The sequence below is a fragment of the Sinohyriopsis cumingii genome, chromosome 18 (genome assembly GCF_028554795.1).
Source record: "Sinohyriopsis cumingii isolate HCF-2022 chromosome 18, ASM2855479v2, whole genome shotgun sequence".
In the NCBI taxonomy this organism is placed as follows: domain Eukaryota; kingdom Metazoa; phylum Mollusca; class Bivalvia; order Unionida; family Unionidae; genus Sinohyriopsis; species Sinohyriopsis cumingii.
Window position 1 is genome coordinate 15,351,011 of NC_142978.1, and position 18,041 is coordinate 15,369,051.

Here is an 18,041-nt window from a genome sequence, read left to right on the forward strand (position 1 = left end):
CTGCCTTTTCAAAATTGCAGTGAAAACACGTCATTATGTGTTCTTGAATTTTCATATTTAAATTTGTCATTACAGCTTGCCAGATACTGTGATAATTTACTGAAGAAGAGTTCCAAAGGATCCTCAGAGGCAGAGATGGATGATAAGTTGTCCAGCTGTATTACTGTTTTTAAATATCTAGATGACAAAGATGTGTTTCAGAGGGTAAGAACATACTGCAAATGAATTTATTTTTTTGCTTATGAATTTTTATGGTTTTTGAAGTAATGATAGTTTTGTTAGTTTTTAAATTCATGGTTTTGTTTGAAGGATCCTATTGTTACCATACAATGATGATATTGTTACCATGAAAGGATCCCGTTGTAACTATACAACGATCCTATTGTTACCATACAATGATGATATTGTTACCATGAAAGGATCCCGTTGTAACTATACAACGATCCTATTGTTACCATACAATGATGATATTGTTACCATGAAAGGATCCCATTGTAACTATACAAGGATCCTATTGTTACCATACAATGATGATATTGTTACCATGCAAGGATCCCGTTGTAACTATACAACGATCCTATTGTTACCATACTAGAATCTTAGTGTTACCCTGCAAAGATTCTTTTCTTACTATACAATAATAATATTGTTACTATACAATAATGATAGTGTTACCATACAAGGATCCTGTTGTTACTATACAGTAATAATATTGTTACTATACAATAATGATAGTGTTACCATACAAGGATCCTGTTGTAACTATACAAGGATCCTATTGTTACCATACAAGGATCCTTTGGTTACCATGCAAGGATCCTGTTGTAACTATACAATAATGATATTGTTGCTATACAATAATGATAGTGTTACCATACAAGGATCCTGTTGTTACTATACAGTAATAATATTGTTACTATACAATAATGATAGTGTTACCATACAAGGATCCTGTTGTAACTATACAAGGATCCTATTGTTACCATACAAGGATCCTTTGGTTACCATGCAAGGATCCTGTTGTAACTATACAATAATGATATTGTTGCTATACAATAATGATAGTGTTACCATACAAGGATCCTGTTGTTACTATACAGTAATAATATTTTTACTATGTAATAATGATATTGTTACTATACAATAATGATATTGTTACCATACAAGGCTTCTGTTGTTACTATACAGTAATGATATTTTTACTATGTAATAATGATATTGTTACTATACAATAATGATATTGTTACCATACAAGGCTTCTGTTGTTACTATACAGTAATGATATTTTTACTATACAATAATGATATTGTTACTATACAATAATGATAGTTACCATACAAGGATCCTGTTGTTACCATACAGTAATAATATTTTACTATGCAATAATGATATTGTTACTATACAATAATGATATTGTTACCATATAAGGCTTCAGTTGTTACTATACAGTAATGATATTTTTACTATACAATAATGATATTGTTACCATACAAGGCTCCTGTTGTTACTATTCAGTAATGATATTGTTACCATACAAGGATCCAGTTGTTACTAGACAGTAATATTGTTACTATACAATAATGATATTGTTACCATACAAGGATCCTGTTGTTACTATATAGTAATGATATTGTTACTATACAATAATGATATTGTTACCATACAAGAATCCTGTTGTTGCTATTCAGTAATGATATTGGTGCTATACAATAATGATATTGTTACCATTACAAGGATCCTGTTGTTACTATACAATAATGATATTTTTACTATACAATAATGATATAGTTACTATGCAATACTGATAATGTTACCATACAAGGATCCTGTTGTTACTATACAGTAATGATATTTTTACTATACAATAATGATATTGTTACCATGCAGTAATGATATTTTTACTATACAGTAATGATATTGTTACCATACAATAATCCGGTGGCCTAGTGGTTAGATTGTCTGCCTCGGATACAGTAGGTCTTGAGTTCGATCCCCAGACAAGTCATACCAAAGACTTATAAAAATGGCACTAACATCTGCCTAGCTTGGTGCTCAGTATTAAGAGGTTAGTGTTAGGACAGTATGATCTGCATCATATGAATTGAATTTTGTTGTGTATTGTTTGCTAAGCATAAAACACTGATATATGTTGCATTCTTTTTTTTCAGCACTACTCCAGAAATCTTGCTAAGAGGTTGATACATGGACAGTCGGCCTCTATGGATGCAGAAGAGGTCATGATCAATAAGTTGAAGGTACATTACATTTTGGAACCAACTAGCTCACTTACTAGCCATATTATTTTTTGCCGTATTTTTACTCACCTGGTCGTAAGGTCATGTGGCTTGTGGGATGGTCCATCATGTGTTGGCTGTTCACATTTGCTGTTTACAACTTCCACTAAAAACAAATGCTTGACCAATCTGCACATGATCTTATCAGAAGGATTTTGGTGTTAGGGCCTTTCAGATATGTTTAGCTGATACTTTTTTTATGCGCCAATATGGCTGGTATTGCTTCATCTCAAAGTGCTCGACAGAGTTTTACCAAATATGATAGGATGCTTCCTGGCATAGATGACCTTAAAATTTATACAAAAAAACGTTGATTGGCAGTCATCAATTTAAATGACTGCTTCTCCAAAAACACATAACACAGTTTAACCAAATTTGACATCACACATCCTGACATAAAAGCGTTTACAGTTGATGCTGAACAAATATGGCAACCATGACAAATCATAGAAAAGAAATTGAAACAGCTTCTCAGAACTATTAGGCAGAATTTGACCAGATGTTAACAGAAAATTTTCTAGCATTAAGGGATCACAAATGCATACAAATGATGCCAACTCATAATTACAGATAAGGCCACCATAACAAAAATTAAACAATTCTTGAAATGACCTTTTCTTAAAAACCACTTAACAGAATTTGACCAAATTAAAAGAAAACATCCTGCCTAAAGTGCTTTTAATTTTGTGCAGAAGTGAAATTTCTGAATTCAGATACTGCTGCCATTGCTAAAAGTATAAAACTAATAAAAATAGTTTTTGTCTTTTTAAAGTAGCTGAACACTTTGGTTTTACCAAATTTTACAGCATCGTTGCTTGTTTGCTTTTCTGCCTTACTTTCAGCTTGATTGCCCATATATTATGAAGTGATGAAGGGATGCAGGCAGGCAGCAAAGTGTTATTCATGAAGAAATAAAAGGATTAGGGTTCTCAATCTTGTTTATTGTTTCTTTATTGCAGGTGTTAGAGCTATTTTCATCCAAAATACTGGAGCAGGATGATGAAACTTATAAGATTTTTTTTTTAATACTTTGAAATTTTCAGATGGGCTTTGAGGTTTCAGATATTTTGTACAAGGTTGAGTGTTGAATGGAATAAACTTAAAATCAGTGCAAACAAACCTCTTGATATTTCATCCAGTGAGAACAAACTTGGCTGCCATAATTTTTGCCGTCATGTATTATTTAGTCTTCATTAAAAAATTATCACTAAGAATTCAAAGGAGAGATGATGAAATGCTTTTATATATTCTTTGTTGATGAAATGAGTATAAGATTTCTTGCCTTTGCATTTGGTTACATCAGTTATAGTTGAAAGAAGCATTTTAGTGCTTACTGGAGAAGAAGAATATGGCATTTTACTTAGCGATTTTTTTAAAATTAAAATTATGCAAACATTTCATTTTCTATCATTCCAGCAAGCCTGTGGGTATGAATTTACAAACAAACTTCACAGGATGTTTCAAGATGTCACAGTCAGCAGTGGCCTTAGTGAGAGTTTTAATGTACATATGAAGGAAGGAGGAACAGAGCTGGGTCTCAACTTTACCATCATGGTTTTACAGGTCAGATTTTATCTTTGGATGCATTACCCAATCATAATATATTAGGAGTACAACCCTCCCAAGCTAGGGAATATGTTCCCACATTTTTTAGCTTGTTTTTGCAACAAAATAACTAAACATTCATCTACTTGCTGAGGTGTCAGACAAGAGTGATCTTCCCTTGGGTTGGGGGATCGATGCCAAATCTTTCAGTCATCAGTTACTATACTATATGTGCCTTGAAGTTTGTCTTTTTCTTTGCCTCACAAATTTTGAAGTCGCTTGTGTCCTTTCATTAGTGGAGTGAGCCTAAGGAGTTTTCTTCCCTGAAGGAAGTATACTCCGGTCATTTTTCTGTTTCTTGCCCTGTGTTCATCCATGATGAATATTTGTAGTTAAGATCTCTGTAATACTTCAGTATATAATAAGTTGTCAGCACCATGTTATTTGCCTGTCCAATGGTCCATCATATTTGGATGGTCTGTAGTTCTTCATCATATGATGAGCTGGTCATAACCATCTTTAATTGCCTGTCACATGGTCTTAAGTACTTCATCCACTGGTCATGACCATCTTTAATTGCCTGTCACATGGTCTTAAGTACTTCATACACTGGTCATAACCATCTTTAATTGCCTGTCACATGGTCTAAAGTACTTCATACACTGGTCATGACCATCTTTAATTGCCTGTCACATGGTCTAAAGTACTTCATACACTGGTCATGACCATCTTTAATTGCCTGTCACATGGTCTAAAGTACTTCATACGCTGGTCATAACCATCTTTAATTGCCTGTCACATGGTCTAAAGTACTTCATACACTGGTCATAACCATCTTTAATTGCCTGTCACATGGCATAAAGTACTTCATACACTGGTCATAACCATCTTTAATTGCCTGTCACATGGTCTAAAGTACTTCATACACTGGTCATAACCATCTTTAATTGCTTGTCACATGGTCTAAAGTACTTCATACACTGGTCATAACCATCTTTAATTGCCTGTCACATGGCCTAAAGTACTTCATACACTGGTCATAACCATCTTTAATTGCTTGTCACATGGTCTAAAGTACTTCATACACTGGTCATAACCATCTTTAATTGCCTGTCACATGGCCTAAAGTACTTCATACACTGGTCATAACCATCTTTAACTGCCTGTCACATGGTCTAAAGTACTTCATACACTGGTCATAACCATCTTTAATTGCCTGTCACATGGTCTAAAGTACTTCATACACTGGTCATAACCATCTTTAACTGCCTGTCACATGGTCTAAAGTACTTCATACACTGGTCATAACCATCTTTAACTGCCTGTCACATGGTCTAAAGTACTTCATACACTGGTCATAACCATCTTTAACTGCCTGTCACATGGTCTAAAGTACTTCATACACTGGTCATAACCATCTTTAACTGCCTGTCACATGGTCTAAAGTACTTCATACACTGGTCATAACCATCTTTAACTGCCTGTCCCATGGTCTAAAGTACTTCATACACTGGTCATAACCATCTTTAATTGCCTGTCCCATGGTCTAAAGTACTTATACACTGGTCATAACCATCTTTAATTGCCTGTCACATGGTCTAAAGTACTTCATACACTAGTCATAACCATCTTTAATTGCTTGTCACATGGTCTAAAGTACTTCATACACTGGTCATAACCATCTTTAATTGCCTGTCCCATGGTCTAAAGTACTTCATACACTGGTCATAACCATCTTTAATTGCTTGTCACATGGTCTAAAGTACTTCATACACTGGTCATAACCATCTTTAATTGCCTGTCCCATGGTCTAAAGTACTTCATACATTGGTCATGACCATCTTTAATTGCCTGTCCCATGGTCTAAAGTACTTCATACACTGGTCATAACCATCTTTAATTGCCTGTCACATGGTCTAAAGTACTTCATACACTGGTCATAACCATCTTTAATTGCTTGTCACATGGTCCAAAGTACTTCATATCATACGCTTGTCAGCACTGTCTTAATTGCCCACCCAATTGTCTCTGATACTTTCAGCTCAACTTTGTAGTTTACCTTTTTGATGAATTTTGTCAAGGCCTTCACACAGACATGTGTCATCACTTAAGCATGTCTCATGTTTCTAGCAGACTCCTCATCCTGATGGAATCAGCCATTCCACAGCACATGGTCCTTTCACCATCCTTCTTCAGTCAAATCTGTCTGTGCCCACTTGTGTTACCCTTTGTCAAATTTGTACCCACTTGTGTTACCCTTCAGTCAATCTGTACCCACTTGTGTTACCCTTTGTCAAATCTGTTACCACTTGTGTTACCCTTTGTGATGCTGCTTCTAACAAAGTAGAATGTCATGCTCCTAATTGTCGTCTCACCAGTAACAGATCTGAAATCCTACACAACTGACGCCCTTTTCACATATTAGTATAGTCTCACTAAACATATATCTCCTATTAACTGTCCAGTTCCCTGAGTTTTGCATAAAAGAGAGGGAATCATAATCAGAGTGCTGATTATCTTAATGACTTACCTAAGAAGGAAACATAATTCTTAATGACTTACCTAAGAAGGAAACATAATTCTTAATGACTTGCCTAAGAAGGAAACATAATTCTTAATGACTTACCTAAGAAAGAAACATAATTCTTAATGACTTACCTAAGAAGGAAACATAATTCTTAATGACTTACCTAAGAAGGAAACATAATTCTTAATGACTTACCTTAGAAGGAAACATAATTCTTAAGTCTTGTCAATCGAGTGGCTGAATTTTTCGGGACAGTACCGCTTTCCCTGTTGTTGCTGAATTAACTGTTTGTACAGTTTTCCAGCTGAACTAGGCGAAGTTGAACTGCATGCTTCTCTCATTACAAAATGCCGTCAGAAAGAAACAGTTCTCTGAACAATAAATAGATGGTCAGAGTTTTGCAAGCAAGTATGGACGACTACTTTTGAATGTTTCTTCCAGGGGTGTGAGCAGTATCTGTCCTTTAAAGCCTCAGTCCCATGCTATTCAGGAAGAAATTAGCTCCTATCACAATCATGGGCTGTCAGATCTAAAACTTGTCCACCTTTACTGTGATTTAAACTTGTCTCAACTGAAAGCCTTAGCCTTTTGTTTGAAATTGAATCTTCCTTTGGTTATGGTGTGGTTAATGAATCATGTCCCAGAACCCTCGTGTCTCAACTCTCATGCAAGACCTGCATCCTAGTCACTTTAGTTTCAGCAGGCAGTATCATTAAAGATACAAGCCTTACTGGATGACTAAAACTGTCTGCATTTCCAAAATGATGGTTCAGTTTCTCTTATGCTTCAATTGCCAGAAATAGGCTTCTGCTCCATGTCTTGAAATTGTCATCTTTGGGCCCATGGGCATATAAAGAACTCCAGAGTGTCAGCTTTGGACCCTTCAGCCCATGGGCATATCAAGAACTCCAAAGTTTTTAGAATAAGACTGTGTAATGAACCGAGCCAATTGGAAGAGGTGATCATGTTTGTTCTTACCACTTAGAGCAGAAAGAGATATATTTTCCCTTGGCTATTTCATTTTGGATATGATGGGTTGTCCACTCAGCCTGCAAGGAACTATCCCAGTTCCAGATGAATTTCTTACACACATTGGTTCACAAGGTTAGTGTAGTCACCATTAGCATAGCATTTGAGTGCAGCTTCTCCCTAACTGACATCATTCAAGCTGTGGGATGGAATTCCCATACTTTTACCATAGAGGCTCAGTTAGACCTGGTGGAATCTGCATTAGCAACACAACAGGATGCCTTCTTAGTTGTTTAGCAGCTTAATAATGATGTGGGTTACTCTTCTTATGCTGGATTTGTGGGTGTTAAGATGTTTTCTCTAAACCACATCAATGAAGATAGTACGTGCCAACCCTAGGCCATACCTCACACAAAATATAAAGCTGATGTTGTTTAATAGAGAGGTGGCCAATTCCATATTAAGGGAGATATGACTCTTCTTAAATGTTCTCCAAATGTATTATGATCAGGCAAAGCATTTGGAAATGCAACTAATTATAGAGGGTAAAATGTCTTTCTTAACTAATACTTATCTGATCATAATATGTGTACACCCTACCAAACCCTCCCTGCAACATGGGCCCTGGGAGTATGTGCACATTGATATCCATTGTAACTGACAATTGACAGAATTTGTCACCAGTCTATCTATCCAAAGGGAGATCACTATCATCTGACTTGTGTCTTGGTAAAGAGAGGTCTTTCTAACACTTTTGTTGCTAAAAAGTTTTTAAAAAAACAATATGGTCTTTCTTAGCTTGAGAGGGCTAGATTTTTGAGATAGCAGATGTACTCCATGAATATTATGATCCAGTAAGTATTATTGAAAGAACATTTTTACACTAAACATAGTTCATTTTGCATGTTTCGGGAAGTAACTGATACAATTTTTTTTGCCAAAACTGATATGACCATGATTACCTATTAGCTTATGTTTTTATCTATGCCCCATCACAACTTTTAGCATGCTTTCAAGGGTTTGAGTTCAAATTCTATACTGGATCATGCCAAGTTGGATAAAGTGGCATGTCCTTGAATAAGGCACTTTAATCCGGTTGCCTTGGCACTTAATAATTTTACCAAAGCAAAGCCCACCACAAATGTGGTTGAGGCAGATAGCATAACAAATGCCTTTTCATCGGTTTGTTCATCTTTCTAGCTAAGTTTTGTGTTATCATCAGTTTCACTGTGACTTTGTTGGCACACCTCTAGTCTTTCAAACATTGTAACATGCATTTAAATAAATATTAAACATTTAAATAAATATTAAATATTTAAATAAATATTAAATATTTAAATAAATTTAAAATTTTATGAAATTTGGATGAATGGTAGGATATTAGTTTTGATTTGTAATCATTATATAGAGCTTTGTGAACTATTCATTGCATATATATGGTCAGTTTGTCATATTACACATGCTTTTAACTCACCATGTGTTACTGCCTTTTCACCGTCCAAGGGTTGGTCAATCCTCATTGTTCTGTGTTGAGTCTTGTCATTGCTAATCAAAGCTGTTCCCAACAAGTGCCATCTTGCAGATGAAAGAGTTATTATCTGTAGCAAGCAAAATCAATAGACTGGTAAGAGAGCTTAGTTAACATGTTGGGTGTTAAATATGGCAACTTCATAAAGTCCACATGCCTTGACTTGGAAGAAAAATGTGTGAACAGTTTGAATGGAAGAAACTGACTTGTGACATTTGTCATCTGCAGAGGCAAGAAGGATTATTCCAAACTATCTTCATGTTTAAATTCATTCAACAATCTGATTGATTTAAGTTTCTTGAGCTGCATCCAGTCAGATGGATACTGTTGCAGCTAGCTATATGGCTTGGGTCGATGTTGAAAAATATCCATGGCTATCAGTAATGTTCTTACTAATGTATAAGTGTTTAGATCCACTTCGCAGATAGATGGGAGGTCAGTGTATATGTTTTATTGAACTTGCTGTTACTCAATTTATAGTCTAATAAATACAATTTGTAACTTTGCTGACTGTTTAGAAGTTGTAACATCAGGTCATTTTAAACAGTGCATTATAGAATTCCTGCAAAAAATTATACTTTTGTACGCCTGGCAGATGGTGAACAAATGTGCAAAGGAAATTTCTGTGCAACTTAATTTTGTGACTTTCATGATCTGGTTACAAAGCATAATTTTGAATACAAGTAAAATGGGAAAGAGAATTGGAAATGTACCTAATTGGGAGATTTCATATGAGTTTCAAAATTGGAAATTTGCAAAAATTTAATCTTAAAATTTACTGACATGTAGAAATGCATGAATAAATAGCAGTTTTTGGTAAATCTCAGATTTGATATTTTCTTTCAAATTTTCTTCTTTAGGCTGGTGCTTGGCCTATAGGTCAGAGTAATTTACCAACATTTGCAATTCCGCAAGAGTTAGAAAGAAGTGTGTCACTGGTAAGTATTTTTTTTTTCTTCATCTTTTGGAGAGATAAAATTTCATTGTTTTTGGATGTCATAAATCTGGCTCAATTTTTAATCACCTTTACAGTCAAATCGTTAAATTGGATTATTTTTCTTTACTGTCACCATTATGATCCAGTCATTAACTTTAATTATTTTTCTCTACTGTAACCTTTACAATCAAGTCATTAACTTTAATTATTTTTCTCTACTGTAACCTTTACAATCAAGTCATTAACTTTAATTATTTTTCTCTACTGTAACCTTTACAATCAAGTCATTAACTTTAATTATTTTTCTTCACTGTCTCTTTTGTCTGTATATGTGAACCTTAAGACCTATGTCTCTTGTTATAATCAAGTCATTAACTTTATTTTTCTTTACTGTCACCTTTATGATCAAGTCATTAACTTTATTTTTCTTTACTGTCACCTTTATGATCAAGTCATTAACTTTATTTTTCTTTACTGTCACCTTTATGATCAAGTCATTAACTTTATTTTTCTTTACTTTCACCTTTATGATCGAGTCATTAACTTTATTTTTCTTTACTGTCACCTTTATGATCAAGTCATTAACTTTATTTTTCTTTACTTTCACCTTTATAATCAAGTCATTAACTTTATTTTTCTTTACTTTCACCTTTATGATCAAGTCATTAACTTTATTTTTCTTTACTGTCACCTTTATGATCAAGTCATTAACTTTATTTTTCTTTACTTTCACCTTTATAATCAAGTCATTAACTTTAATTATTTTTCTCTACTGTAACCTTTACAATCAAGTCATAACCTTTACAATCAAGTCATTAAATTTACAATCAAGTCATTTACTTTAATTATTTTTCTCTACTGTAACCTTTACAATCAAGTCATAACCTTTACAATCAAGTCATTAAATTTACAATCAAGTCATTAACTCTAATTATTTTTCTCTACTGTAACCTTTACAACCAAGTCATTAACTTTAATTATTTTTCTTCTCTCTCATTTGTCTGTATATGTGAACCTTAAGGCCAATGTTATGACCATAGTTGCCTTGGTATGACACTAACTTAGACACCCTGAAATTATCTCATTTTCTGGTATAATAGTTGCCTTGGGATAAAGAGAAATGCTAATTCTTCCACTGCCCACACCAAAGTAAACAAGAAAACAAAGGAGTGTAGAGTATTATAGGCTTTCTTTGTGTCAGACACAGAAGATAGTTCTTTACAGATATCTTATTCACTAGTAAAAAGTGTGCACCGAATTGCAAGGAACGTGGACCCAAAGCTGCTGTCATATTTAATAAAATGTCAGCAGATTAGGGTCTGCTCTATTTATTACCAGTGTCAACAATTAAAGATTGATCAAACAAGTCAGATGGTAAGGCACCAGTGATGATTTTCTCTAATTGAATAGAAGTAATTTTTAGTTCTCTATTTTATATACTATTTGATGTTTGGATCAAAAATCTTCCGGGAAAAGGAAATATGCAGATAACAACTTTTAGTTGAAATATTCTTCATTGATTTTGTACAACCAAGTTGCCATGAACATGGCAGATGACAAATGTGTCAGTAAACTGTATGGCTTAACAGAATACATGCAAGTTCAATATTATTATGCATGCAAAATTTTATTTTACATGTATTTCAAGCAAGCCATAGTTCATACAATCTTGAAAAATCCCTGAATTGGAAAGGTTCCCTTGAAAATTCCTTGACTTTAAAAAAGTTGGTTTTGATCTTGAAAGTCATGGAATTTGTTGAAAAATTCTTTATATTTGCTCAGTACTCCTTGTGAATTCAGAATATTTAAAATGGAAATAAAATTCACTTTCTAAATTCAGAATTTTTGTATTTTTTGTATTTTCCAAAGGTAATGAATGAATAAAGTGTGTTAAAATTATTTGGATCAGGCGACACAGGAAATGGGACTTTTCCAGATGGAGTAGAAGTCCAGTGGCATGCTAATTAATTGTTGTTCTCTTGCCCTGCTTTTCTGCCTGTTTATGCAATGATAAAGACGGTAACATATGGAGATACTTAAATTTACATATGAAAGAAGTACCGCATAAAACTTTTGGAAGTCCCTGGAAACTCCATCAGAAGTCTTGGAAAAAAAACTCTCACAGGCTGGCTGTATGAACCATGGTGGCTGACAGCATGTACCCTGCCTATATAATATGCATTGGGTCCAGTTCAGGCCATATATACAGTGTGTGCTGATGCTGGTTTGTGGATGTATGGGTACCATCACTGCCAGAAAACTAACACAAAGGACAGGGCTACAAAGCGATCGATAAGTATACGGACAGCATCGGCTTTGCCACTGACGTTTCCTCCATCAGTAGCTTCCTTTTGTCAGACTACATGAATATATGGGTGAAAGTTCTCAGTCATGAGATGAAAATTCCATCCTCAAAAGGCTCACACAGGTCAATCTTCCAAAATAGTGCAGATATGTTGAGTTTTTGGGGAGTAGGTGGTTAAAGTAGTTGGAAAGCATTTAGTAGGGAAAAAATAAATGCTATGGGATACTAAATCTTAAACTTACGAAACCCAAACAGAAACCCTAACAACTCAGTCATGACCTGAATAACTAGGTCATTATATTCCACTTCTGTTTGATTCCTACATTTATCTTGGAACGATAGCAGATAGAGGTCGCTGAATTATTTGAGTAAGACATAATGGCTGATTGTACACCTCCATTTATATCATTCTACCATTCTTTTCTCCATCCCCCCATCCCGCCTGCTTCATAGAAAAATTTCTTTTGAAAAAATAACTTGCTGCATTATCTTGGCTTTTAGTAGTTATTGATTGGGACATTTGGAATTTTGCTGGTGCTAAATTCACAGACAATAAATGCATTTTTTTTTCTTCTTTTCTCCAATTCAGTAACATTACGAATCAATAAATGGCTTCAAGATCAGCACACTCCTTTTTCCTGAGTTGAAACTTGAAAGCTTAATCATCTACTTCTCCCAACTGCTGTTTGGAGGAAAACGTTTTCTATTTCAGCAGTTTTATACAATGCATAAATGCTGACCAACTTTCATGGTGAAGACAGGAGAATAATTTTGAAACATAAAAGGCAGTCAACATACAAAAGCATTGCATGCTAACCAATTTAAGACTGAAAAAAATATTCATTGTCTTAGTGAATGAAAGTGAAATTGTTTAATATCAGCATTTAAGAATAAGCGATTGTGGTTATTTGTTAACAGAAAGAGACCAATGAATTTATGCAGCAAGCTAAATGTTTCGTAGAACTATTGTTATGTCTGTGTGTTACATTCAGTTTTGGTTCCACTTTCGCCTATGTGAATATGGAAAGCTCACCCATTCAGAAGAAATGGCATCCAGGTCATCAAAAGATTCTCACACTCTGCCGGCTCTGACATTGCCCTTGTTGCTACAGATGGAACATATCTTAACAGAACTAGCATTGAGACCAGCAACTACTTTGCATGGTGTTCATCTCGACCAATAGTGGCAACACTAGCACATCATGGCACTTGGTACAATTTCTGGGATAACAGTACTGGACTTAAGCACTAGATGCAAGTTGGTTCCAGGCTGCACCAGCTCTGATACAACCTTGATTGAAGCCTTAGATATCTGGGACCAGGTACAGCAACAACTACCATGGATTCAAATTATAGCCCCTTCATTCCCTACCTCATTCAGACTTAGAAACCTGTGTAAATGGTATCAGATTTTGTGAACTGTTTCATGCTACTCAGTGCTGGACAACTGGACAGTCCATTATGATCTGGAACAGATTATGGAAACCCTCCAATCAGTTAAACGTCCTGGACCCTAAGTGATACCTGGTGAACGTCTGGAGATATTTATGTCCAGATGGACCGATCTGCAACCGTGTTCACCATTCCATACAACCTGATTCACCAGTTTGTATGCCACATGTATCACATGAGGCTTTCCCACTCTATGCTTGAAGATTCTTGATCACAACTGCCATCATCCTTTCTTGATCTTGCAACGTCCAAAGAAGAATCGGCCTTCCACAAATTGTTCAGAAAGCTTTTCTGGCATCTAAAATCAGAGTGTACTTCATCAATTGCCACTTGTCAATTTCCTTCCATCAGTCTCTTTGTCAAGAAAGACCAGTCTTCCAGGGACGACCCCCTTTGTCTATCACCTTGGCTAGCAGACATCAGAACTGCCAACCCTTTCAGTTGTGCCACAAGTCTAATGAAGATGACACTTAAAATTTGGATGTATGGAATAAAAGCAACAACAACAGAAATATGATAGTCATGATTGTCATGATAATTACATGTTTGATTTGGATCTGGGTTTCATTTTACATTTAGTGGAGTTAGTCAAGGAACCATATTAACTTTATAGCAGTATCTTGGACACTCTAAACTGCACATATTTATAGTGCAAAGCATGACCAAAATGTAGATTATAAAAATAGCACCCAGCAAGTGATACATCATGACAAGCCTCCTAAAGAGTGTTAGTAATCAGTACAAAAGAGTAAAACAGAAATATTGAGATTCTTATAAATAAAAGCAGGAAGTGACACAATTACGTTTATTGGACATTACATACCGATTTGAGTATGTCTCGGGGTGGGAGATATGATTGCCAACATTTCAGAAAATTCCAAGGATTACTTCAATTTTTGTATTACATTGTAAGACATCTCCCCTGATATTTGTGTTTTTGGGGTCACTCTATTACTGCCTAAATAATGGTGCTGTGTACCTTGTAGCTTGTTCCAAGGTTGACTAACATCGGAAGAAGATTTAAAATTTTCAGGAATATTTCAGATACTTGACAGCCAGTATAACCGCTTTTCTACAAATTAAAATTATATTTCTTTACTTGGACTTTACTTATTTTGATTTCTTTTCTAATATATTCAAATTCTAACACAAGCATATCGTCGTGTTTTCAAGTTCTGTTTGCCTATATTTCAGTTGGATTAAGTTGAAGTATGTTTCATTAATGAAACAAAGATATACAAAGATTGTTTAGATAGCTTCATTTTGTTTAAGATACTCATCATCCTTTGATCAATTTTGGCATTCCCGGCTTACATCGCATTCCAGCCAGTTGAAATGTAGGAGACATCTTACATTTTATGACTATGTCAAGTTTAGAGCTTGCTGCAAGCCATGGAGCTGCATAGGATTTGGAAATGAAGTCTGTACAAGAGGTAAATAAGATCTACATGTACTTTACCAACTTTTCAGTTGAAAATACTGAACTTTAAAACAGCAGTACATATGTTGTTACACCCTACTGAAAACTGGTCGGACTTATGGAAAAAAATCAACTGCCTTACTTAGACGGTCCTGTTAGGGTTGGCAGATCGAAGATAGCTTGGAAGAGCTGAATTTATCAGGTAATGGATGTACTCATAGCATTTTATTAATGGGTAAATGTAATATTGAAGCAACATTATTTGATCTAAAAATTCATTTCTCTGTTTTCAGTTTGAAGCATTTTACAACAAAAAGTACAATGGCAGAAAGCTGACTTGGATGCACAACTTCTGCAATGGTAAGAAAGCAAGATTTGTTTACTCCTAAAGAGGGTACATAGTGTTTCTAAGTCAGTCAAACACCATTTGCTTAGATTTTCTCATGGAATACTGCAAAACTGGGGTTTAAAATATTGGAAATTATTTTTAATTTTTTTAACGCAAATAAGCTTGCTTGTTTATTGACTGAGTTTAACTTGCTAAGTATATCATGGTTATACTACACTGACCAGCCCAGGTTAGCTGCTTTGGTGTGTCTCAGTTCAAGGCACTTTACTTCCATGGTCTCAGCACAAAACAGCATCCTGTTTGACAACCATGTTCTCTTGTATTTAATTCAAAGGCTAAACTTTAATTGTCATTTTCAGTTCAATGTTGTTAGTTCTTTTTATCAGAACAAGGATGCAACTGGTAAAAGCACAGCAACTTTTTGGTGGATTTCGCTTATTTCTGTTGTGTCCATTAGCACAAGTTAGTTGTTACTGCTGCTTCTAATCTACTTGGAAGTTTGCCATGAAGCATTCCAAAAGAATATTTGCCCTAGATTCTGCATGGTCCTAATAAAAATTGTGTTTCTATGGCTGCAACAGCAGTTATCTTGAAAATCTTGTTATCACTACCACTTCTGAGCAGATCATCATATTGTCATAGGGTTTTCATCATTTTGTCATTGTCATAGGGTTTTCGTCATTTTGTCATTGTCATAGGTTTTTCATGATCTCATCATGGGGTATTCATCATATTGTCATGGGGCTTTGGTGATATTGTCTTGGGTTGTTTTCATCATATTGTCATGGGGTCTTCATCATATTGGCACAGGGTTTTCATCATATCATGTTTTTTTAATCATTTTGTCATTGTCATAGCGTTTTCATCCTAATGTCATGAGGTTTTCATCATATTGTCATAGGGTTTTCATCATATTGTCATGGGGTTTTCACTAAAAGACTTTTTATTATGTTAAGTTGGTCCTATTGAAAAATGATGCTTGTTGGACATCTCATATGGCCTTGACGATGGTCATCTGGACAATTGTATCACTACTCCTCCTGAGCAGATGATCATAGTTGGCCCTAAATCAAAATAGCATTGATCTACTGTTGACTTCCATAGTGGTCATCTGGAAAATCTTATCACTATTTCTCCACAGTTGATGGTTGTATGGACATGGTTTTTGCTAAAAGTCTTAAAATGTCTGATTGGTCCTGAATGAAAATGCTGCAGACTTAAAATCTTGAAAACCTTGTTTTCACTACTCCTGAAAGGATAGTTGCACTGAAAATGATGCCAATATTTCCCACAATTTGAAAAATCTTGCCACAGCTGCTTCTTTCAACAGATGGCAATAGGAAAAAAAATCCCCTTAAAAATCCACTACTTAATTGTTCATATATTAAACGATGCTGATTCAGCTTCCAAAATGACTGCCTTGATGACCATAATAAAAATGTGTGTGTGTTTTGGATTTTTAATATAACAGTCTGAGTCATATTGTTATGATGTCTGCAATGTGTCAGTTTATGGTGATGCCTTGCACTGGGACATCATATAGCAGGCATGTAGCATCACGTCCCACCCAGTCACATTATCCTGACACCAGGCCAACCAATCCTAACAATAACATCTTAATGCTGAGTGCCAAGCGAGGCAGCTGTTAGTACCATTGTTATAAGTCTTTGATATGAATCGGGTGGGAGGTTGGACTCGTGACCTCCTGCATCCAGGGTGGATGCTTTAACCACTTAGCCTACAGGAGTGGTTATAAAATCGTTACATTTTTAAGGTCAGTGTTAAAGGATAAAGTTTTTTAGACTGAGTTTAATGTTACAGTTTATTTTACTTTCTAGTTAAGTAAAACATGTAGTCTTGTATTAATCAAAATTTTGATTTTCCTTGCAGCTGAATTGCGGTTGAATTATTTAAAGCGACCTTATGCAGTCACAATGGGAAGTTTTCAAATGGCAGTTTTACTAATGTTTAATAATGAAGAGAAATATACAGTTAATGTCATTGTGAGACATACAAAACTGCCAGCAAAAGAATTAAAAAAACAGGCACAGTCATTAGTGGATGCAAAACTTTTGCTATGTGAAACTGAGGTAAGTTATATCTAACTTATTATTTTCCCCTAAGGCTACTGTTATTTGCATCCTATCAGTTTTCACAGAATTAACAAAAGGTAATCTATTCGCAAAATTAAATAGTTACAAGTATTTTCCTTACAGAATGAAATACATGAGTGATAACAGATCTGTGAAATTTCTCTTTTGAATACATTGTTCGATCACATTAATATTATGGATATAAGCCTACCTCTTCAATTCAGCCCTACAAAATAAAAATGAGAATCAGCTGGTCTATCACATGTTGACAAAGGGCAATAACTCCTGTCCGTTACCTCCCCTTGCCACTACTAGCTGCCACTAGTTTTTAAGCTTTGGTTCTGTAAAACACCATCAAACAAGATACCTCCAATTTAAATGGCAAATATTTTTTTTTAATTTTGCGAATATTTTTCTGAAATGTTTTAACTTTCATGGCAATTTTTAGACTACAGGATACAACACTCTATCATATATGCATGTTATATACGGTTTTGTGCACTTTGCCTATTTCTTGCTCACCCATTTAGTAACAGGTGTTGTTTTGGAGACTTATTAACATGCTTCATCAATAATTTTTACATTTTTTTTCATAGTCATTTCACCTGTCAACATTGTGTAA

At 34.9% G+C, this 18,041-nt stretch overlaps 1 protein-coding gene across 4 annotated transcripts in view; it reads left to right on the forward strand.

Moving 5' to 3' along the window:
- LOC149776138 (cullin-2-like) overlaps window positions 1-18,041 on the forward strand; it is a 110,505-nt gene that overhangs the window by 70,619 nt on the left and 21,845 nt on the right. For all 4 annotated transcript variants that reach the window (XM_089942412.1, XM_089942411.1, XM_089942413.1 and 1 more), the window contains 6 exons: window positions 76-204; window positions 2,169-2,255; window positions 3,711-3,857; window positions 9,724-9,801; window positions 15,271-15,337; window positions 17,217-17,416. In XM_089942412.1, the coding sequence (XP_089798538.1) occupies window positions 76-204; window positions 2,169-2,255; window positions 3,711-3,857; window positions 9,724-9,801; window positions 15,271-15,337; window positions 17,217-17,416 (708 nt within the window). The remainder of the gene's footprint in view (window positions 1-75; window positions 205-2,168; window positions 2,256-3,710; window positions 3,858-9,723; window positions 9,802-15,270; window positions 15,338-17,216; window positions 17,417-18,041) is intronic.